A 23,152-nucleotide genomic window follows, 5' to 3' on the forward strand; every position below is an offset into this window, starting at 1 on the left:
TAATATACACTAACTACTGGGTATCATGGTAGTGCGGTCCTTTGGTCAATTGCATTCTCCCCTCCCAACCTGTACTCAGGGGAACCAATATGTGAGTGGAGCCTAAAGACACTTTCCCAGTAGGACTTTGTAAGCTCTTTTATGTTGATCACACAAAGTCCGACGATAGTCGCACTGTAAAGCCGGACCTAAAATGCATGTAGATGAGGGTAGCACTGGCTGAAACACTAAACTGCACTCTGAAGTCTAAAGTTAAATACTGCCACCCTCCCATCTGTGCTCCTGCCAGAGAAATCAAACATTGTAAATTATCTAGCTATCTTAGGCACTTTAATAGTATTACAATGCCATGTGTGTGGCCCTGAAATTTCAAGCCTCGGCAGCTGAATAAATAAACACTCATCACACCTGCATGGAAGCAAGATCTTTTTTTTTTGTGGAAGCACACAACATCTGCCCAATCAAAACATGTGCTCCGGGTTACCAATATGTGAGCGGATCCGAAGCCCCTCTTCTGTTAGTGCGTCTTAAAGCCCTTTTGTCAGGTTAATACCATAATTCTGGTGACAGTTGCACTGTCATACCAGACGTAAAAATGGTACAGGAAGGGCAGATTCAGACTCTTTAGATTACTGGCATGGAATAAATGCATTACTTCCTCCATCTCATTCCTTACTCAATATAAGAATAAAATACACAATGAAGTGCATTTAACATCAAAGACCTCCTCCTAACAACCACCTGCAAATGCATCATCTTTGGACCAAATGACAGCTTAAATCCCACATAGCACAGGACCTCCACTATAGTATTACCATGCACCACATCCTCCACACCCCGCCTTCATATATTTATACAGAAATAACTATAGCACTCAGCCCACCACAACACCTTTGATCCCTGAAAGTAAATTCCTTTCACAAACTTTCCTTTTTCTACTTAATTCTCACCAACAATCTTGAAATGAACAATATTACCGTTTACTTCTTTGTTACATCTGGCTGCACCCATCTGTGAGTGTTTACATCAGTAGTTAATATAATACAACTTCCTCTCCAGCACGGGAAGATTCTTTATATCACTCCATAAAATGTTTCCCCGTCTTCAGTAGGCTTCTCCTAGTTGTAAAAAGTCTTACAATAACATTAGACCTAAATAGGAACGTATTTGGCCCACGTCAGTCAGTAGCAATGCTCAGCAAAATTCAGGGACTTTGTTTGGTTTTACCTCTTTGGTCCTGTCAAAGTTGCAACCCCAGCAGGCTTCATATGTTGGTGTTATGTCTCCTTCTTATAGTCACTTTTTGGTGGTATCCTGCAACTCAACACTGACATCAGTAATGCCCAGGGCCCACAGTGAGCACTCCACAGACTTACTGCACCAGATTTAATTATGATCCTCAGCTACATTCCAGGCTCTAGTTCAAATACTTCCCCTGAAAGAAGAAGTTGAAAATTTGACCAGTATACAGGGGGATCATGGCTCACTGGAGGAGTGTTGTGATACACTCTTAGATGGACCAGCTAAATAATCCTGAGCCAAATCCCATGGCAGAGGCCCCAGATGATGCGATTGACCAAGATCACTGATCAGTGAGATAATTTGCACAGAATCATCCATGTTTGCCTCAGTGATAAAGTGTGAAGCAGTTCTTTCATAAGCAGAATGATCCTCAGTCCATGTCCTGGTGTGCCTACAGTTCCCTTTTGCTCGGTTAAAGTGTGAAAGAGCACTGTCTTGCGTACCGTACTCAAAATATGCTGACAACACAAGCTGGGAGACCAAATTACAGTACTAGAGAAAGAAGTCTTAAGGCTAAGGATGGATACAAATACGCTTTAATGCCTAGATTTTGTTCCAGCATATGCTAATTTCTGTAGAAACTACTCCAGATAACATGATGGCAGACTTAATAAACAGATCCCACAGAAAATCATCCCTCCGACCCTCTTTCGGAGAAGAAGCAAAGAAATTGGAATTAGAATGTTATCAAAAACATGGAAACACCATTAACCCATCTACCTTGTACTTTGCCTAAATGTGCCTTGCATGTTGTGTTGTCTGATTTGCTTCACTAACACCTAATGGTTTGGTTCAATGTAGCCATGATGGCTTAGCCAAAACACTGGACAAACAGGGTCGCAACTACTGTATCATGTCTTACTACAACTATGTCTTACGACACCGTCTGGATTAGGGAAATGTCATGCTATGTATATTGTTTTCATGCTCCAACCATGAGAAACATATAGCATTTTGCAGCTTTAATAGGAGAGAGTACCAACTGTTTTTTGCAGAATGCAGCACACATAGAAAAAGCAAATAACGTGGAGGAATAAAAGCATTCCTCCTTGTTTTGCCATGCTAATGCGACGCCTGGGGAGGCGTTAGTTTTTGGCGCTGCCACAGATTTACGATTTCTCGTAAATCTGGGTCAACATCAAAAGTAATGGGTGTTATGATGGAACGCCCATGGCATGCCCCTCTGACACTGCATGCCTCTCTGACAATCATTCTGATAGTGTTTTGAATATATTTATGTTTGAACAGGTAACCAAAATCCTTTTGGTGTTTAAAATGTGTACCATATCGGAGAGCCTCCAGTGTGCTATTTTAGGAATCCTGTATGATATCGACCTGCCCTTGGAGAAATTCAAGTTCTGCATGTTAGGGTTTGTGTTGATGAAACGAGATATTGAAAAATATGGCGATTAAATAGAGGGTGCAGAAGTGGATAGAGATGAGGTATGAGATATGCGGATGCAGAATTTTGGAAAGATATCAGGAGAAAAATGCTGTTGGTATCTAACTGAGAGACTGCAGAAGAAATCGAGGAGAACTGGAGTGCTGAAGTGGCTGAGACACTCCAAAGACCACTACCCCTTCCACAGACCTTAGTAATGTTTAATTCAGAGTCTGCTTAAGATGTTTAAATGACTTTATATGTGTTTATATATATGTTCACAAATTCTTCCTGTTCACCATAGAATGAAGAAGAGACACACCACCAATAAACTGCAGTGACTCAATATTGGTGTGCAGCTTCTTCATTCCGCGGTGAACTGGAAGAATTTGTGAATATCTGGATGGAGCCTTCAACCATCGCTGGCACCGGTATCAGCAGGCGGGGAGCGGCGACTCTGGCCAGATATAATACAAATGTGGAATCAGGCAGTTCCAACTAAAGCAACCTAGACCGCAGGTGTGGATGTCTGTGTGGAGGTAGAAACAGTGTTTATGAGGGAAGAAGTTGTTCTGGGAAATATGAGAAGGTGTGGGGAACCTGGAGGGCTTATCATGGTCTTGCCCGGGAAACAAGGCTGACTCCGGGAATTTGACCCTTGATATAGACTGGAGTTGAGATTGAAGGTGGAGAGGGTATTATATTTTGAATTATTAGCAATGTGAGCTAATATTACTGCCTGTGCTGATCTATATCACCATTGAGACAGTGAATCATTTGATTTTTTTTTATAATAAAAAGAATAATGGCAGTTAAAAATGTGGGGGTCAATTCATTGCCTTTTGAAATAACAAAATTAATTGTTTATATTTGAATAAAACATGTGAAAAAGTTGTTGTCTAGAAAATGTATGCATTCTAATGAACTTCATAATGCACAGTAATGAAATATTTTGACAAGGCAATAGAGTATCCAAAACAAAGTAAAGAAAGTCTCTATAGCATATGAATGAATACAAGGAACCAAATGTAGGGCCTGGTGTACTATTCTCATTCACAAACCAAGGATGTGTGATTTGCACACGGATTTGTTTGTGAATGGGAATGCAATTTGTGACTTATGAACTAATTTACACTGCAAAGTGTACATTCGGGGAAGGCAAACGACCTGCCTAATGAATATTAAGTAGGCAGGATGCAGTTTGCGACCCCCTGTTGGCTATAAATGCAGAGACAGAGGCCTGCAAGGAACAGTAGGCCTCCATCCCTACAGCTGCACTCACGTGTGGCAAACTTTTTTTTCAAAAAGCAGTGCGTGTCTATTAAAACACCCTGAAGATGAGAGGGGAGGACATGGTTGGTTTTGCTAAACGTTTTTAGCAGCCAGATGCAAGTGGATGTCACCCACATCACTTGGGGACCTAATAAGAGCATCTCATCAGTGATGCAGCAAACGTGTGGTAAATTTTTGTTTAAAAAAAAAAAAAAGCAGTGCATGTCCATTAAAAAATCCTGTTTGGGAAAACAGCAGGGGAGCAGGCAGTGGTCTTCTGGACCACTGCTTGCACCCACCCCTCCAAGGCCACAAACACTGATTATGAATTGGAAGTTAGTGTTGTTTTTAGAGCTGGGACAGGGACATTTTAGATGACTTAAAGTTATAAAATGAACCCTTGAACGGTATGCCCAATTAATGGCATTGCCATGGTCCATTCAAGAAGCAAAAACCGATGTGCCTCTTCCAGATGATGAGAGGGGAGGACATGGTTGGTTTTGCTTAAAGTTTTTAGCAGCCAGATGCAAGTGGATGTCACCCACACCACTTGGGGACCTAATGAAAGCATCTCATCAGTGATGCAGCCAGAACTGCAAACAATAGTAAAGGGTGATTAATGGGATCCCAGGTTCACAGACCACGAATCCCAAGACCAGAAAGTAGGGAGAGCATCCAACCTCAGAACTTTCGTTTCACTAAAAATTACTTTATACGCTGCCATCCAAATTGCTATAGATGACATGCTTATAGACATCTGATGTTTTCATTATGTTTTTTCTGTAGTAGTTTTCATGCAGCATATTACTCATGAATAGTACATATTGTGAAAGGAGATACTCTAAATGTCTGTGTGAGCTCAGGTTGTGGGTGGGTGTTTATAATGGCACCCATTGACAGCTGTTGAGTTCAGGCCGAAAGCAATGTGAATTTCTCACACTGCCCATCAGTGGCTCATAAAGGGGTTCGTAATAAATGATCATTCAGTCCTTGGTCTCTCTGCAGAGCACACAGAGAAATGGTCAGGTGTGCCAATTGTAAGTGTGGTTCTATGCAAATGTGTGTGAAGGAGGCGCACAGCTGTCAAAAGATACAGAAAAGGGCTGTGCTTACAGATGAGAGGGTGCACTGTGCTTGGGCAGGTGAGGGAAGGTGACCCAAGGTAGTATGTGCAGGAGAGAAGGAAACGAGGGTACTGAAGAGGATGGAGATGAGGTGTGAGATATGCAGATTGAGGGTGTCAGAAAGATATCAAAAGAAAAGGGGCAAAGTAAACATCTAACCAAGAGACTGCAGTAGAAAGTGGTGTGAGGAGGCAAACTAGTGATTGAGACACTCTGAAAACCACTGCCCCCTCCATAGACCGTAGTGTTTAATTCATAGTCTACTTAAAATGTTTATATGACTTTATATGTGTTGTCCTTGTGTGCCCCCCTCTAAAACTCACTTGTAGAGACACCACTGAATTGACCCTGTCCACACAAAACGTGAAATATCTTTGAAGTTGCATAATATTTAAGGTCTTCGTGGCATAACAAAATCTGGGACTGTCCTGGCATATCTGAAAATTATGTTCATGCTAGAGAGAGGGGCTTGCAAAAAACAAGGCAATTTTATATTATGTTCCTTTTCATTTGTGTAGAGTGGACTAATGTCTGGGAGTAAAAGCACTCTGCGTAAATGGACGCCCTTTTTGCAGATCTGGAAGGACTACCAACCAACCGCAGTAAGCTTTGTTTGGCATTGTATGTTCCTTTGTTGTGTGTGGTTCAGTGCTGCGTCGTGCAAGTGTTTTGTGGTTTAGAATGAACGTGATGGACATTGTTTGAGACAGCTAATGGAAGGTGCCCTCTAGCTATCTTCAAAGAACGTGGAAAGGTCTTAGGTGGATTACCATATGTGAAGGCGTACGGTGGGATGCTTATACAACAGCTACTGCATATCATCTGTCATTAATCATCTCTACCATTTGTTTCAAAATGTTGTCAGTTTGTATCACTTAAAAGCTGAACTACCCATTAGTATCTGAACAAAATACATGTGACGTGATTCTTCGCAAACTTACTTTAAAAAAATAATTATTTCCAAATTCTGTATGCAATAATGCCCAACGTATTTGTTGTTTTTGCATAGTGCTTTCACAGCCGAAAGGCCGCTTCACAGCACGAATAAAAACAGAACATGATTATAAACCTCTTGGGTTCCTGGATGGACAGCTGCACTCGTGTCCAATGGAGCATTTTCTTTAATCTTTAACAAAAACAAGCATTTGACGTTACACATGATCACTGATATTCGTTTGAAGTCATACATTTATGCAAATTATAGCATCCTAGAACGTATCTTGCTACAACTCGTCAGTGCCTTAATGTCTCTTCAATGCATGACCTGCACTATCCTATTTTTTCAATGTATATATGATTGTTTAATGTAGGTTCATGCATGGCCTGCAGAGCGGTGTTCCAGTGGCAAACAAAACAGCTGACAGACACGAATTTGTGGTTTATATATATATCAACAGGTATATTGTAGATGACTCGTATATTTACGTTCAAATACAATAAATTTATAGAGAAGTTTGTAAAGCAGCTTTATTTTGAAATTAGGCTCATTACCATTTAAGGACATGGTAGACAGTGTTGTGGTCTCTCTTCCTGTGACACAGCAATATAACTACCCGGGTCCTCAGCTAATTAGTTCACCATCCCTTTTAAGGGCTTCTTCACCACTGTCTAGGTTGATGGCAAAGCAGCTTCGGTGTTGGTTGGTGTTCGGTGTTGGATCGGTGGTTGGTTGGTGTTCGGTGGTTGGTTGGTGTTCGGTGTTGGTTTGGTGTTTGGTTGGTGTTCGGTGTTGGATCGGTGGTTGGTTGGTGTTTGGTGTTGGATCGGTGGTTGGTTGGTGTTCGGTGTTGGTTCGGTGGCTGGTTGGTGTTCGGTGTTGGTTCGGTGGTTGGTTGGTGTTCGGTGTTGGTTCGGTGGTTGGTTGGTGTTCGGTGTTGGATCGGTGGTTGGTTGGTGTTCGGTGTTGGATCGGTGGTTGGTTGGTGTTCGGTGTTGGTTTGGTGTTTGGTTGGTGTTCGGTGTTGGATCGATGGTTGGTTGGTGTTCGGTGTTGGATCGGTGGTTGGTTGGTGTTGTACAATATCAATAGTTTTTGCATGATTCAGGGTACTGGAGGAGCATAGTTACTCCTGGTCTTTTCCATTGGTCACAAAGCGCATGTGGTCAGGGCATCTGGCGGGTCATGCAGGGCACCTGGGCCTTATGTGGCTCATATGTGCTGGCATGGGCACCACCTTAAATCGGTGAACCAGACTTCCATGCAGTCACATTGAGTGAGTAGATACTCCCTTGTGGCTCTCTCAAAGTCTGGTGATCCAATGTTTTTTACATTAAAGGTGAGATGAGCCCTCATGATACCAAACAGTATTGAGTTATGGTTACATTTTCAGAAACCAAGGCACACAAAAACAGCTGAGAGCTCAAGCTGCCTATCATAAGTCAACTACAAATACTTGCAAAAATAACCACAGGTGTAACCGGGGCGCCATGGGCTCTCATGCAACATATCAAAGTGAACCACCTATTAGCAGTTTGCTAGTAAAAGACAGGCACATCCTGTGAGATGGCTCCTCACATCCCTGGGCCTCAATGCCACTGCACCCGCTGCACTAGAAACATTGAACAAGCATTGCTAAAGCAATGTATATCTGCACTTAGGTGTAGTCTTTGTTTTCTCTGGCAGCAGTGATAGTTTTGTTTCATTCATTGTCTGCCGGCCTGTACCTCCCACTGAGGAAAGGGCAGTGTGTGGGTGACAGGGTGGATGTTTAGTTAACTACCGCATAATGTTCACAAATGACAAATGCACCTAGCACTTGAAATTTTGATTACCGGAAAACCGTAATAACAAATACATCTCCCTTCACAACCAGCATTCTTGCTGAAGCAGTGAAAATTAAAGCACTGCTCCAAAGATTTCACCATTCCATGGGATAAAATCTGATAATTTCTATTTAATTTTCTTCTCCTGCTTCGTCCCTGCTGTCCTCTTACATCACCAGAGACCCCTTGGAAGGTGGGCACCCCGGACAATTATCCACGTTGCCCATACCCTAAAAGTCACTGGATGTAAGTTGGCGAGGGCAGGGGAGTACTGATCATTTGCCAATGCTTTGCCAACTTAAAGAATCATTATTTCCTGATGTGTTATTCTGATACGTTCAATGTGTGCAAAGTAAGACTACAACACCCAGAATGCATTAGGTTTTCAGAAGAAAGTCCAGGACTGGAAGCAGTGTCCCTAATGAACTGAAAGGGAGTGATTACTCTATGCCAAGAAAGAATATGGCTTTGGAGTTTTGTGCACGCACAATGATGAAAGGACTCCGTCTTGTGTGCTGTATGAGTGTGACCCTTGCAGCCGTGGCCCGTCCTTTAGGGCAGAGGGGCCACGCACCCCCACCTTTTGCCCCTCATGAAGAGTGCCTGTCAGGCTGAGCAAAGGTCAGCCTGTCAGACACTCTTCATGTTCAGCTCAGACAGCCAGGGTCGAGACATGCGCGATTTGCGCAGACTCCTGGCTGCCTGAGCTGAAGTTTGCTGGGCTGAAGAGGTCACAGCTCCTATGGGCGTGACCTCCTCAGCTCAGCAAAGTGCCTTGAGGCCCTCCACCTCAGTGACGAGGGGAAGCATCACCAATTGAATTCGACCTGGGCGCTTCAGGTTTAAGCCCTGAAGCGCCTAGGGAGAGTGTCAATCAGTGACACCTCATCACAGAGGGGGGAGGGGTCAGCAGTCTCACTGACCCCCTCCCACTCTGTGACAAAGGACTGCCGCCTTCCCTCTCTGGCTGACCTAAGGTCAGAGAGGGAAGATGGCAGTTCCAACCCTCCTGGGACCTCTGAGCTGAAAGTAAGTGTGTGTGTTTTTTTTTAATTAATGTTTGGTGCGTGCGTGTATGTTTGAATGTTGATGAGTGTTGTGAATGGATGTGCGTGCATGTGTGAATGAATAAGTGTGAGTGTGCTTCCCGCCTGCTCCCCTCCCTCAAAAAATAACCGGCCGCCACTGGACCCTTGTAGGTGAGATTGGCAGGATGGTGTGTGACGTGGTTACTGGTTAGAGCAGGCTGTTAGATGTCTGATAAATAGTGGTATATGGAAGGGGTGTTGGAGGCTTGTGTTAAGGGCTGTTTGTAACATACTGACTGGCATAGGTGTTGGAAGTCAGGGTGTCCGGGTGCTGCTGCACACCCAGATTAACCGTGCTGGAGTTCAGAAGGTGAATGAGCAATACAGATGCCTTTACATTTTAATTTTATCTTGTCACATTTGCTGTACGTTCAAAGACAGAGGTTAAAGGTCAGGCTCGGTCTTCTGACAAATTGCTGATAATTATTTTAAACACGGAGACTGGTGTTTACTGTTCTTTCTCTGTTTGCTGATTGCACACATTATTGTTTCATCAGTAATACTATGTCTGTGGAAAATCAGTGACCAATCCAATGAAAAATGCGCTGTCACTAAATGATGGAGAAATAGCACACCATACTTTAGTAATATAGTTGTGACCCTGTAATCAAAAACTCAACACCAGCTACATACTGCACCCGTACGCTCTCTTGCTGAACACGCGTGGCTCGTTTAGTACACGCGTTCTTTATGGAAAACTTGGGCTTTTCACAGCCCCTATTACTTTAAAGCTGTAATATTGATGGCAGCATCCCTACTCTGAGCATTTTTCCTGCACCCCTGCTGACAGGCCATGTGTGGTGCGCCCCGGGTTTGAGTGACTTGTGCAAACCAGGGAAGTAACAAAGGCCCCCGCACTGCGGGGGCCCTGAGCTTCAGGGGACCCCTCAACACAGTACTCTGTTTCATTATGCCACTGGTGCAAACAAGACTGTCTATTCTCTATACCAGAGCTGCTGTGTGTGCGTGTGAGGTGGTGGGCATGACCTCCTGCAGGGTGAATGAATAGTTTACAAAACACTGGAGTCAGGGCCAGCTTTATTGCTGGTGGCAGCTGGTGCAACAATCTTTTTTGGCATGCCCCTCCCATGACCTCCTTCTCAGATTCCTTCACTACCACCTGGCAAAAGTGCCCGCCATCTGTTCCTGGTCCCTCTCTCAGATACATTTCATTTGTTTTAAAGTACTGGTAAAGGCTGGTTGTACTAATCCACTGAGATCCACACAAAATACAATTCCGTTCTTTGCAGCAAGCACATTAACCCTCTGTGCTACTTTATTGTGAGTCAAAACTGTCACTAGAAAAAAACTCAATCTCTCTCTAGCAGGAACATTAACCACAAGTTATCTTGACATTTTTATTGCTGCCTGACATATGGGGGCGGAAGGAACTCTGCAGCATGTGCTTTAAATCGTAAGTTATTGCTCAACACAGTGCCACACCCAAGTCAGGGCCCCAACCCTCCAGGTCAGCGCCCAGTGCAGCCGCACACGTCGCACTGCACTGATGTCGGTATAAGAATTCATCAATGACAGCTGTTTGGGGCGCGCAGGCAGCAAATAGCTCAATACATTTGACCCCCAATAGTAGCTTTAGTTTTTTTTATTTGGCGGCCGCGTCTGCCAACTACATTGGTTGGATAACTGAAAGCAACACCCACAGCCCCGGTGCCAACAAAAAACAACCACATAGATCTTTCCCTCCACCCAACCCCTTGGCACCCCGGAAATTACGACACTGCTTTTGTTACTGTTTTATCAATCCACGTCTGCGAGGGAAAAATAGCTGAGTCCCCATCTTTGAACGTAGCTCCCCCCTCACCACAACAACCGAGTCCCTCCACTTCCACCCTCCTCCCGCCCCGCGCTGGGGATCCCCGGGGAGAAGCCATTGCGCACGGGAGAGGCGCGCACGAAGGCCCCTCGCCGGCTCACCTGCTCCAAGCCCGGCCCGGACCCCACTTTCCCACGCCTCCCCCTCGACCCCGCCCGCGCCGGTGTGCGGGGCCTCCCCGCAGCCAGGACCGCAGGAGGAGAGCAGCGCGCTTGTTCATCAGCAGGCACCGGCTCCGGGCACTGGAGAGCCGGGGGAGGCGCGCAGGCAGAGCAGCTCCAAGCAGGCGGATGGACGGAGGGGGCCGAGCCCCTCCATAGCGGGGGCTCGCAGGGACATTCTCTGCTCTGACAGTGCACCGGGGCATATGCGGCTCGGAGTCCGGAGAGAAGCTGTAGTTTTCCCCCACTGGAGGAACTGTGAGTTTTTCGGTCTTTTGTTTACTCGGTGGAAAGAAGACAAACCGGAGCAGGGATGCTCTGAACACCGCTGGACCGGAGGCTGGTGGAGGCTGACAGCTGGGGAGGCTGACGGCCAGCGCATAGTGTCTGCTGGGGAGGCCGCAGCTGGCAGGGGGGTTGGCAGGTAGCGGGTGCTGATTGCTGAAAGAGGTTGGCATCTGGAAGAGGCTTCTCAGGGGGAGAGGCTGGCAGCTAAAGAAGGCTGACTGCTGGAGGAGGCTGACTGCTAGGGGGTGGGGGTGACAGCCTGGGGATCCTTATTGTTACTGTGGGAGGCTGGGAGAGGGAGGGGGTTTTGACAAATCGAGGGCGCATCAAGCCTTTGGGCTCTGACAGCTGGGGGTGTTAACAGCTGGGGGAGGCTGACATCTGCAGGAGGTTGCTATAAGAGGGGGTGACCTCAGGGAGGCTGACATCTGGGGAGACAGGCTGACATCTGGAGGAGCCTGGCTGCTGAATGAGGCAGTCGGTGGGGAAGGCTTACAGCTGTGCCCCTGCGCCCCCCCAAACTGCCCCGCTGAAGAGGTACTGGAGACGAGAGGCCTTCTCGCAGTAGGACAAACCATGCTCTAAGGAGGGGTGCGCTATTTTTAATTCTCCGGAGTCCTTAAGGGGGTGCACGCAGTCCACACACCCGAGACCATGGGTGCGCAGCGCACGAAGGCTGGCAAGGAGGAGGCCTCTGGGAGCCACGGCGCTACGCAGCAGCACCCAAAATAAAACGTTTTAGTACTAAGGCCACCGTCGTCGCCGTTGTAGTGTCTGCGTAGTTTGCAGGACCACCTGGGAGTGCCTTGGACCAGTCTGAAACTACACTCCGTTCCCCGGCAGCATAACATGCCCCAGACACCTGTAACGTTGGGTCGGACATCGAGAGGATGGATTTGCGTAATTTAGAGATCGGGTGAATTTCCTCCTTTTTTTTATTTTTGATATTCCATATAGGAACATAGACAGAGCGTGCTTTTTGGAGCAGCGGGGCCTACTTAATTTAAGGCCTGAACACCAGGAGTGCTGGTGGGGTGCCTCCCCTCGCTCACCTCGACTGAGAGCAGACATAAAAAGGCCCCACAATCCATTTACTCCAGACAGCATTTAAATAAAAATAAGTAACCTGGATTTCTGAAAAAAGGAGGCATTTTGGCATGGATTTTCATTAAAAAAGGAACACAGAAAATATTTGGTTTCAAGGCACAACGGGCAGGAATATAGCGTTTCAAGTAAGAGTATCGTTCTCTTCTGTTATCCTGTAGAGGTTTGGGGGAGAGGGTGGGGAAGGTGGCACAATACGCAGCCATGGAGGTGCCCGCTGCAGACAGGGTATGTAAGGTACGCTAAGGAAGCATGCTGGCTACCGGGTTTTGAAACCTGCTTTTTTTTGTCTTTCATTCCCAGTTGGCGGTTAACTGAGTGTTGGTGAGGCAAGCATGAGGTAGTAGGGCTGTAAGTGAGGCATGAGACTGTGGCAGACATGTCCTTCCTATAGGCTGGGATTTTATGGATAAGCTCGGCCTAGGTCATCGGTAGATCTGAGCAGCAGTGGATGCTGGGTACTTGTCTTCTTCCCAGGGCAACAGAGAACTGACCATCCAGCATAATGCCTAGGAACAGAGCCTTCTCAGAACCTGAATACTCCGCCGAGTACTCAGCGGAGTATTCGGTCAGCCTCCCTTCTGGCCCGGATCATGGGGTAGGCCGGAACCATGAGGTGACGGTCAGGAACTCGGGGTGCTGCCTGTGCTTGCCCCGTTTCATGAGACTAACGTTTGCCCCTGAGTCCTTGGAGAACCTTTACCAGACGTATTTCCGGCGACAGCGCCACGAGACGCTCCTGGTGCTGGTGGTCTTCGCTGCGTTGTTCGACTGCTACGTCATCATCATGTGTGCAGTGGTCTACACAAACGACAAGCTGGCCTCCACGCTGGTGGCCAGCATAGGGCTGCTGGCCCATGTGCTCCTCTTCATCCTATGCAAGTATGGACTCCTGCCTGACCGCATCTCCCGCAAGTTTGTACCCTACATCCTCTGGATCTTGATAGCGGCCCAGATCTTCTCCTACCTGGGGTTGAACTTTGCCAACTTTCACGAAGCCAGCGACACAGTGGGCTGGCAGGCTTTCTTCGTCTTCTCCTTCTTCATCACGCTGCCCTTGCGCCTGACGCCCATCGTGCTGATCACAACGGTGTCGTGTGGGATCCACACCTTGGTGCTGGGAGTCACCATCGCCCAACAGCAGCAGGACTCCCTCAATGGACAAACCTTACTACTGCAGGTAGGAAGCGCGCTTTTATCACTTGTTGGTGTTATCTCTGTTGCTTAACCACCTTCTTCTTTTCATAGCATCCTCTGAGAAGTGTATTGCCTTTAGGTCCGTATGTGGATGTAATACTGATGAAAATCCTGGAATAAACTCTTGCTGCAGGATTCTCCTCAGTAAGTCCAACTTCCTCACACTTCATACCGGCTCAGAAGCATGAAAGTGTTTGTTGACAGGTGGCATCGCTTTTGAGGCTGATATTGCCGGTGCCAGTGAGGATCCTGGTACCTAGTGGCCAATAGGTGTGATACTGAGCGAGCCATCAATGGTCATGGGTCCATTCTATATGTAGTTTTAAATAGTACATCCAGGGTGTCAGAATGCTGTACAATATAATAGTCATCATCGGGCATGCAATCTTCTGATGAGGTAGGACATTGTGAGTCACTTAGTAATGTACACGTGTCATATGGTGGCGAATTTGCTTGGTAATCAGGTTGAGGTAACACATATTACATGTCTCATGTCTAAGGTGCTTGATAATGTGTTGAACATAGGCCTGAAGCATCACAACCATACAAGCTGTCCAGCATAACCACTGCTATAACACACGCAAATTCATCTTTTGTGAATATCCTGAAAATATGGCACGGATGCAGCCTTTCTGAACCTACTTTGGGTACCCCACTAGCAATCATGTATAGGTATCAAAGGAATTATATTAATGAGAAACATAACCATCTCTAATTAATGTTTGCTGTGCTAAAGGCATCTGTTCAATGCACTATGTGCCTGGTGAAGATGGGGACACTTCACCAGGCTTTGAGTGACCTGAAGAAGTTTGGCCCATTGGTGAACCAATAAGATATCTGAAACCGTATAACCTAGAGGACCTGAAATCTAGGATGGCAATGAGGTCAAATTTCTGCCTGTGCAAAGTGGATGTGGAAACTTGAGTTCAAACTTGACCTCCAGCCTCGATAACGTTTTGTGATCTGCCGCACCTCGCTTTACTGCTTTATACTGTCCCCCTCTACATATCAACATTAGATGTGCTTCAAAACAGACCAAGCAGCAGGAATAGACGGTATCTAAAAATCTGAACATAATTTATACTCTTCCAAATTTCAGTCAACACTGAATTCCCGCAACTTATTTTTAACTTGGTATCATTTCGCGGACATTTGCTGAGAAATGTCTGCGTTCTAATGGAATCTGCTAAGCTACTCAGTTTACATTGATCCATCAGCTTGACTTTGATGTGGGTTGAAAAATAATCATTTCAGCAGAACAGTTTGTACAGTAAAAACACCTCTCTGGTCTTACTGAAGCTGTTAAGAGTTGTTAGAATTTATTTCACTGAAAAAATGTCCTTTGCGGGGGAGGATCCGCTAAGATCACTTTTTTCCATATTGATCCTCCATAGGGGTTGTGCTAGTGAGCGCGTTCTGCCCCATGTGAGAGGAATCTCCTGGAATCACCTGGGTCCTGCAGCATAAATGTTTTTTGTATAAGTAAATCACTCAAAGGAGGAGAAGTCTTTCTTCCCTTTCTTTTACCATAGTGCCATCTGAGGGAGGGATTGCTAGTGTTCTTCAGGGAGGGAACTATCCTATTTTCCAGGGTTCTGGCCATTGAAGAGAAAGTGTTGGGACCGTACGATCTCCTGAGAGTGAAATCTATCCTTGATCCACTCCTGCTTCTAATGGGAAGAGAATCTGACGTGATCTAGGAATGTGCTGCTACGAGATCTTCCAATGTAAGATAGGAGAGGAATGAGCATTGCTTGCGTGATCCCACAAGAGAGGAATCCACCGTGATGGAAGAGTGCATCATTGCGAGGGAATCTGTTTTGATTCTGAGACGGTCTCCAGGCAACTGAGATAGCTGTGGACTTGAAGGGCTTTGTGAGAGGAAACTCCGACCTGAATTTAAAGAGGCCTATGGTGGGGGGTGATCTACGGTGATGTTGGTGGCCTCAGGCACAGGAATCTAATGTAACCTTGTAGCGTCTCATATCAGTGTAATCATCTGCCTTATTTTAGACGCCCACGAGAGTCCAGTGTGCTGAAATGTTAAGCCCTGAATCCAATCTCTGCGCCAAATACTGTTTCAGTCCAAAAGTACTGTTGAGAAGCTAGTGGTTCCGGACCGGCACTCTACTCTTCTGTCAGGGCTTTAAGTGGGCCGGGTCCTGTCGGTGTTCAGCACGGCAGTTCGGAATAGCTGGTGCTGAAACCGGCCCCTATCGGGCTCTCCATTTTTGCCCTCACCCTCAGGGTGAAAAAAAAATCTTAATCGACAGCACTAACACCCTCAACTGCCTTTGATGTAACTTCAGATTTCTTACATTTCTTTTACGTCTTATCATTTCAGAACTGAAGCGTTTTGAATATTTTACACAAGGAAGCCATTGTTGCTTATTTACCTTAATTACATCAGCCAGGACCATTTGAGGACCCCCTCCCCCTCAGTTTTTTCATCTCACTTAAAGCCCTGACCTCTCTGACCTCTTCATCCTCACCGTTTTACTCTAGGCTCGAACGCCTAAATTCCTCCACTCATTATAGGTGGACGAGGCACGGCAAGCCAAGGGTTTGGATCGGCTCGAATAGTCATAACCAAGGCCGAGTACTGACAAAGAAATCGAGCCATAAATGTCATATGAAAATACTTTAACATATCTTGGTGTTTGATTGTAGTATATTGTTTTCCATCACTGCATGAAATGAAATGACATTTCTGGTCATGAACCTGGGAGCGTTCTGCCCCCACGCCCATTGCCCTGACGACGAAGCCATCAGTGAACCCAGATTTTGGTCAGTTGTCCTCCTGTACCCTACGTGGCCTCAGTTTTTACTATAAAGGGAGCGACATTAACGTCTATTAAAACCTACACTAGAGAGGCTTTTGTGTAGCACATTCCCTGAACTGATGTATTTCAAGGCGCTCTCAAACGTGGACAAAAGGGAAAAGGAGACAATGTAAGGGTCTAAGGCAGAGGTCTTCAAACTGGGGGACGTACCCCCCTAGGGGGTCCTCTATTGATCCCATGGGGGGCGCCAGACTCTGGCCAAACACGATACAGATAACAAGCCTTTGTTTTAAAGACAAGCATGTTATTGCATTTTTTAAAAATGTAACAGTACTTAACTGCAATGTTTAACTAGGTGTGGAGATATTTAAACATCGCCATCTTTATAAAATAATTGTGAAAATTTCTGAGGGGGGGCAATGATTTTTATTTTTGAGTTTGGGGGGGGTGCAGCATTAAAAAGTTTGGAGATCACAGGTCTAAGGTCACCCAATTTGTTGATATGTGTAGCCAGGACTGATCCCAGGTCTACGGATTTCTTTCCCATTGTGCCATTACTGGTTTACTCTTTCTCTCTCCGGCATTACACCAAAGGGTAATGCTGTCTTTTCCCTCAGTACACTCGGTAGACTGTGTTAATAATACTGAAACACGATGATTTTCTAGAAAAAAATTACAGTTGAAGGAAAAGTAGGGTACTTTATTTTAACGTTGATATCACCTGCTTCCCCAGGACTAACAACAAGAGGACATCAGGAGAGGCTCAACTCGTTCAGTGAAGCCAAACTTTAACAAAACTAAGGGGCTTATTACAACTTTGGAGGAGGTGTTAATCCGTCCCAAAAGTGACGGTAAAGTGACGGATATACCACCAGCCGTATTACGCGTTCCATAGGATATAATGGACTCGTAATACGGCTGGTGGTATATCCGTCACTTTACCGTCACTTTTGGGACGGATTAACACCTCCTCCAAAGTTGTAATAACCCCCTAAGTCTCGAGAGCCGAAGGAGTTTACATGACACAAGCGAAGTTCATGGCTCAGCTGCTAAAGTCCTTTCAAACGTAGCCCACACCTGGGAGACATCTGCATTTTTCGATACTGGCCTGGGACGGCATTTTATGTGTGTGGCAGTCAAGAAACTGCAAAGTGCTGTGAACATTCTCAGCATAACATCCCTCTCCGAGCACTTTCACAGCACTTTAAGGAGTCTGCAGTGGCGGCCCACATGCAAAGGACACAGTGCAGCACTGGGCTGCACCTCATTAGCTGCAAGAGCGGTAGTGGGGAAATTGCCGGTAGGAGAGAGGTATTAGAGGGGAGGCAGGCAGTCTTGTTGATTGAGGTAATAGGGTGAAAGTAGAAGCCAGATGAAGGCTGGGCTTGTTTTCGGCTCTAGGGCCCACAGGCAGGGGCGGCTCCTCCGTTTATTATTGCTTTCTTTTAAAGGGGCGGGGCCACAGGGGTGATGGGCAGAGAGGGGGAGGACTGTGCACCCCCCTCAGAGCGCATGTGTGTTTGGCCGGCTGTCTCGGGCTGGCCAAACACACAAGCGCAGCCGGGCTGGGGAGCCTGTGCAGGCTCCCAGCCAATCCTGACGCTGCTCTGAGCAGTGTCAGGATTGGCCGCAGGGCAGGCTGGGAGCCTGTGCCTGCCTGCAGCAGAGGAGCGGCACGGAGGAGAAGAAAAGTGTTTTTGTTGTTTAATACATTTAGGGGGTCATTCTGACCTTGGCGGTCCATGACCGCCATGGCGGAGTGCAGCGGAAGCACCGCCAACAGGCTGGCGGTGCTTCCTGGGCGATTCTGACCGCAGCGGTAAAGCCGCGGTCGGAAAAGGGGAGCCGGCGGTTTCCCACCGGTTTCCCGCTGGCCCAGGGAACCCGCCATGGCGGCGCTGCTTGCAGCACCGCCATGGGGATTCCGACCCCCTTCCCGCCAGCCTGTTTCTGGCGGTGTCCACCGCCAGAACCAGGATGGCGGGAACGGGTGCCGTGGGGCCCCTGGGGGCCCCTGCACTGCCCATGCCACTGGCATGGGCAGTGCAGGGGCCCCCTAACAGGGCCCCACAAAGTGAGAATCGCGACGGGTGCCACTGCACCCGTCGCACCCCTTCAACTCCGCCGGCTCCATTCCGAGCCGGCTTCATTGTTGAAGGGGCTGTCCCGCTGGGCCGGCCGGCGGTCTTCTGGCGGTTGCCCGCCGGCCCAGCGGGAAAGCCGGAATGGCCGCCGCGGGCTTTTGACCGCAGAGCGGTCTTTCGGCGGGAACCGCTTGGCGTGCGGCGACCGCCGACCGCCGCGGTCAGAATGACCGCCTTAATGTTTATTTGCTCCCTCCTCCTGCCCCTTTTGCGCCCCACTCCTTCTAAGAGGATTTCGAGCTGAGCCGCAGCCATGCATCTGTCTCGAACCTTCGGTGTCTTGCCCATTCATCTGTGCCATTTGGGCGAGCCGCTGGCCAAGAAGAGGTCACTGTAGCCAAACCTCAACAACAACTTGCACTCTGATGGTCAGATATGGGTGGCCCATAGGCTGCCTGACATATCCAAGGTGAGGTGGCTGAGGTCAAGGAGTGGCCCCATCAGAGGTGCTGGTGGCCTCAGCACTCAGTAACAGAATGCAATACTGCCAGGAGAAGATGAACAATAGGTCCAGACACAAGCGGCTAAAATATAGTAAGCCTAAATTCACCAGGGACCATAGAAAGTACCCGTGTTGAACATTGGTAAATCAGGATAACATGAGAAATAACTTTTTAGGGTCGAGCCTGTGTTGCATGCGCTCGCGCATGCGGATCGCAGCGAGACGCTTTTGTATTTAGAAAAGGGCTCGGAGCCCTGTCAACTTCACGTCAGTGTTTTTTATTGGTCCGTGGGCTTGCCTAATAAAATCTGCTTGCTTTCATTAGTCGAAGGCAAGCATACGTCATGCCTTTTCCGGTGGCTAGCCCTCCTCGAGCGCAGGGACCAAGTACAGAAAACATGCGAGGCTCGCTGTTTTCCATCGGGCTCATGGACTTCTTTTTCTTTAATTTACGAGCGCAATCTCGCTTGGCAAAAGTCGAGCGCTTTATATAGTTAATTTCACTTTTTTGGGTTGTGTACACAAATGCACTTTTGCTAGATAGGTGAAAAGTCGGGTTAGGAGTTTACAACGCGATCAGCTCTAACATGAGCAAACGCGAGACCCGTTGCATTGTAAATGCTTGTTTATAGTGTGACTGTACAGAACCCGGAATAAGCACTTTCAGTGCTAGCTTTAGGACGGTGCAACTGGTGCAGCAGCATCTGGTGCTGACTTTGGTTGGGGGCACTGAATTTTCAAACAAAACTATTGGTTTAAAAGCACTTGAACTTCCTTATGTGTTCAGCAGTTTTCAGACAACAATGAAATGTCCAGATAACTGGTGATTAATGTTCCTGAAGGAGAGATGGAATTTTTTGTAGTGGCAGTTTTGACTCATTATACAGTAGCACGGAGGGTTAATGTGCCTGCAGCAAAGAACTGTACCATGCAGATCACAGAACTGAGTGTGAGTAAACTATGAGTAGCGCTATAAAACATGAAATGTATGTCAGAGAGGGGCATTGTGGAGATAAGGGGCACTGTTGGAGGGTGATAAGGAGGGAATTCATGAAAAAGGAGGTCACGGGAGGGTCAAAAAAGTCTGTCGCACCGGGCGTCATCAGTGTTAAAGCCGGCCCTGAGCATTTCTGGTGGGTGTGGGACAGACCAGGCAACGAGCCGGTTTAGGCAGCATTTGCATTGAGGTTTTCTGAAATGCTGATGGGCACTTTGATCTACCGTTCTTATAGGAGAGTAGTTCTTCATTCTTTTTATTTAAGATATCATTGTGGAAACAACACAATTAATTTGTGTGCTGGTTCTGATGAAGGTCATCAGTGAAGAAGCCTCTGCTTAAAAAACACCGGGCACACACCCAGAGGTTGATCCGTCCTTTTCACTTCCTTTGCTTTTGATGTGTGTGTGTTTTTCCAAGTGGACTACCACAGGTGTTTTCTATAGTGGTTACCAGTGGGTTCAGGTATGGTTGTCACCTGGATTGTTGGCACCTGAAGAAATATTGTCTAAATGTGTAACTATGTGGTGGGACTCGCTATTCCCAATCTATTGTTGAAATACATACATTTCAACCATATATTTGGCCCTGGAGTCTCCAAGAAATGTAGACACAGGTTAAGCTGACAGGACCGATTACCAATTTGATTACTATGGAGTAGCTTCCATGATATTAAAAGACTTTAACAGAAGGCATGTTGGGAATCTCAAACACGATTGATGACAGCAAGTGCATGGAAAGATTGCCATCCTTTAACTTTATGTAAAGGTAAATTAAGTTGCACTTAAGAATTAACATATTAGTTGTGAAACACACATTGGCATTTTGGTTCAGTACAAAAGCAAACAGGTACCATTTAAGCAATTTGATTATGACCTTCATTTGAAGGCAAACTTATGTTGTGTGGTTTGGACATCATCAAAGCACTTTTTGGATTTTCTGATTAAGAATAATCATTTGTTGTGATTGAATTCAAACTTTTGAATATCTGCTCATTCTAAAGCTGGCAGTTTGTCCTGTCCTAGCATAGGGAAGCAGGGATGGTAACATCTCTATATCATTGGCAATCTTCTCAACTTTATGCTGCTTCTTGGCTGGCCATTTCCTCGGACAGAGCGAGTGTCCCCTTAAAGACATCAGCCCAACACTATGGCAGAGAGAGAGCAACAAAAATATTGAAACACAAATGAAAAGCTGTGATGGAGGCTCTATTACCATTAGAAGTAGGTTAGCTACTTAAAGCTCAAGCCAGGCTCGGCGGAGGGAAGATGGCGAGCTGATCCCACTGCTGAGAGCTCCTCCTCCCTTACCACTCTCGCTATTGCCACTGACTGCTGCTGAGTTGCCCGGCTCTGGAATCCCTTGCCTGGGATTGCCCACACATTTGGTAGCACCTTATACCTGAAGCCTCCCAGGGGCCGCATATGGAGCAGTTGCGCTCATGGAGACGGCGTGGACTTCCATCGCTGCTCTGAAAAACTCAGTGCTTTGCGTCTGGCTTTTCATTTACCTGTAGCCGGGCCCTGACTTGCCACATTATGGGGCTGTCTCGCTCAAACGTGCTTGGTGGCAGCCAGGGGGCCCGTAACCCAGGCAGGGCCTGCACTGACATTAGCCTCATGGGTGCAGCTGAGAACGGGTCCGTCTCACTGCAGTCTTTAGTAGGTGGCCGAGCCTCCCAAGTCAGACACCCGCTTCTGAAGTTGCTCAGATCGGGTACAGCAGCAAGTTTACTATAGGCGTATTCTAAGGAGCCGCCGGTCCCAGGAGAAGAGCCCTCCCTGGCGGACGTGCTAATGGCTGCTGACCCGGATGTGGGAGCTGATTTATCCATGGTGACTTCGGCTCTGGAATGCAACAATGTAGCAGGAACTGTGGAATTCATACCTTTGCAACATATTAGCAATCCCTTGCAGCCTGGAACCCTTGAAGCGTCTGCTCCCTGGAGCCCTCTGGAACTGCTGTCAGCAAAAATCTCTGACATTGGCTCTGCTAATGAATCTGTGAGTAATCAAAGGGCCATTACAAGTGAAAGCATAGGGGTAATTTGCAGTGTGATGGAGGATGCTAAGTTGGGTAGTACACCTGACAGCCTGATAGTGCTTGTGCCTGAGCTACCCCAGCAGATTGTGGATTCTGATTTCCCAATTCTTTACCCCGCAATTTCAGCCCCTGCACTCAAATTGGCAGCTTAAGCAGTGGTAAGCAGACACCTTGGATATGAACCTGGGTGCAACAGAAGAGGCTACTGTTGCATCTTCAGCAAAGAGAGACAGGCAGCTGGCTCTAAGTTGGGGCAATGTTAAGAAACTCAAAGAAGCTTCAAAAGGCTCTCAAGCTGGAAAGGCCAGGCCTTCGCAGATTAGGAATAGGGCTGTAAGTAGTGGCACCAAGGGCAGCCCCCTGCGCGACTGGGTCATGTCAAAAGGATAAGTGAAAGCCTTAATTTCCCAACTTTCTACTGTTCATATGGAGTGTCAGTCGTTGACAAATGTGGATAAGCCGTGGTCTGCTGAGCCGCCTCCCACAGCTTCCTCCAGCTCAGAAGAGTCTGAGATCAGTTTTAATTCTTCAGGCGGCCCCCCCTCTGCTTACTCTTCACCAGCTGCTTTAACAGATTCTTTTGTAGCAGATGAAACACAGGAACCATCCTTGCTGACAGTGTTACAACTGCTCCAGGCTCAACGGGCAGAGGCACAACAGCGCTATGCTCAGGTTAGAGCAGACAATGCGACAGTTCAGCAGTCTTTGGCCGAAGTCACTGAACGGTGGAAATACAGCAGCGAGTTGCCAACATAGAGAAAGTGGAATCGGCTACTGTAAAATCTATTGAGAATCACGATAGTCATTTGATACTGGTTCAGTCTAAAATTGATGATTTGGAGAATTGCTAGAGGAGGAACAACCTCCGGGCCTTTGGAATACTGGAACAGAAAGAAGGTAATGATCCCAGGTAATTAATTGTGCAGTTGTTTGGGGAAGCATTCCCTGATGGTACGGACTGGGACATGGACTCACAAATCTAACAGGCACATCAGCTCTCCGTAAATCAGAATAGCAATACAGTTACCTCTAATTCCAGGGCTGAGCATTTTCAACCCTTTTTAATATATGTTGGTAACTTTGTTTGCGGCAGGCATTCTTGCTAAAAGCTTGTCCGCTTCACCCATGGTGGTTGACACTGTCTATATCAGTCTACTCAGACATGTGTAAGTCCACGATGGACAGACGGTGAAAGCTTCACCAGTTAATTGATCCTCTGAAGGCTGTAG

General features: G+C 46.9%; 2 protein-coding genes across 2 annotated transcripts in view; one reads left to right on the top strand and one right to left on the bottom strand.

The window, feature by feature from the left end:
• Positions 1-6,640: 6,640 nt before the first annotated feature.
• On the bottom strand, positions 6,641-7,117 carry LOC138297003 (salivary glue protein Sgs-3-like). The gene has a single exon (XM_069236520.1). It carries the CDS (start codon positions 7,115-7,117, stop codon positions 6,641-6,643), a length of 477 nt encoding a protein of 158 aa, XP_069092621.1.
• Positions 7,118-10,655: 3,538 nt separating this feature from the next.
• ADCY3 (adenylate cyclase 3) overlaps positions 10,656-23,152 on the top strand; it is a 343,040-nt gene continuing 330,543 nt past the window's right edge. The window contains exon 1 of the mRNA XM_069233756.1: positions 10,656-13,497. Coding sequence (XP_069089857.1) covers positions 12,823-13,497 — 675 coding nt within the window. The 5' untranslated portion in view covers positions 10,656-12,822. The remainder of the gene's footprint in view (positions 13,498-23,152) is intronic.

Source organism: Pleurodeles waltl, chromosome 5 (genome assembly GCF_031143425.1).
Source record: "Pleurodeles waltl isolate 20211129_DDA chromosome 5, aPleWal1.hap1.20221129, whole genome shotgun sequence".
Taxonomy (NCBI): domain Eukaryota; kingdom Metazoa; phylum Chordata; class Amphibia; order Caudata; family Salamandridae; genus Pleurodeles; species Pleurodeles waltl.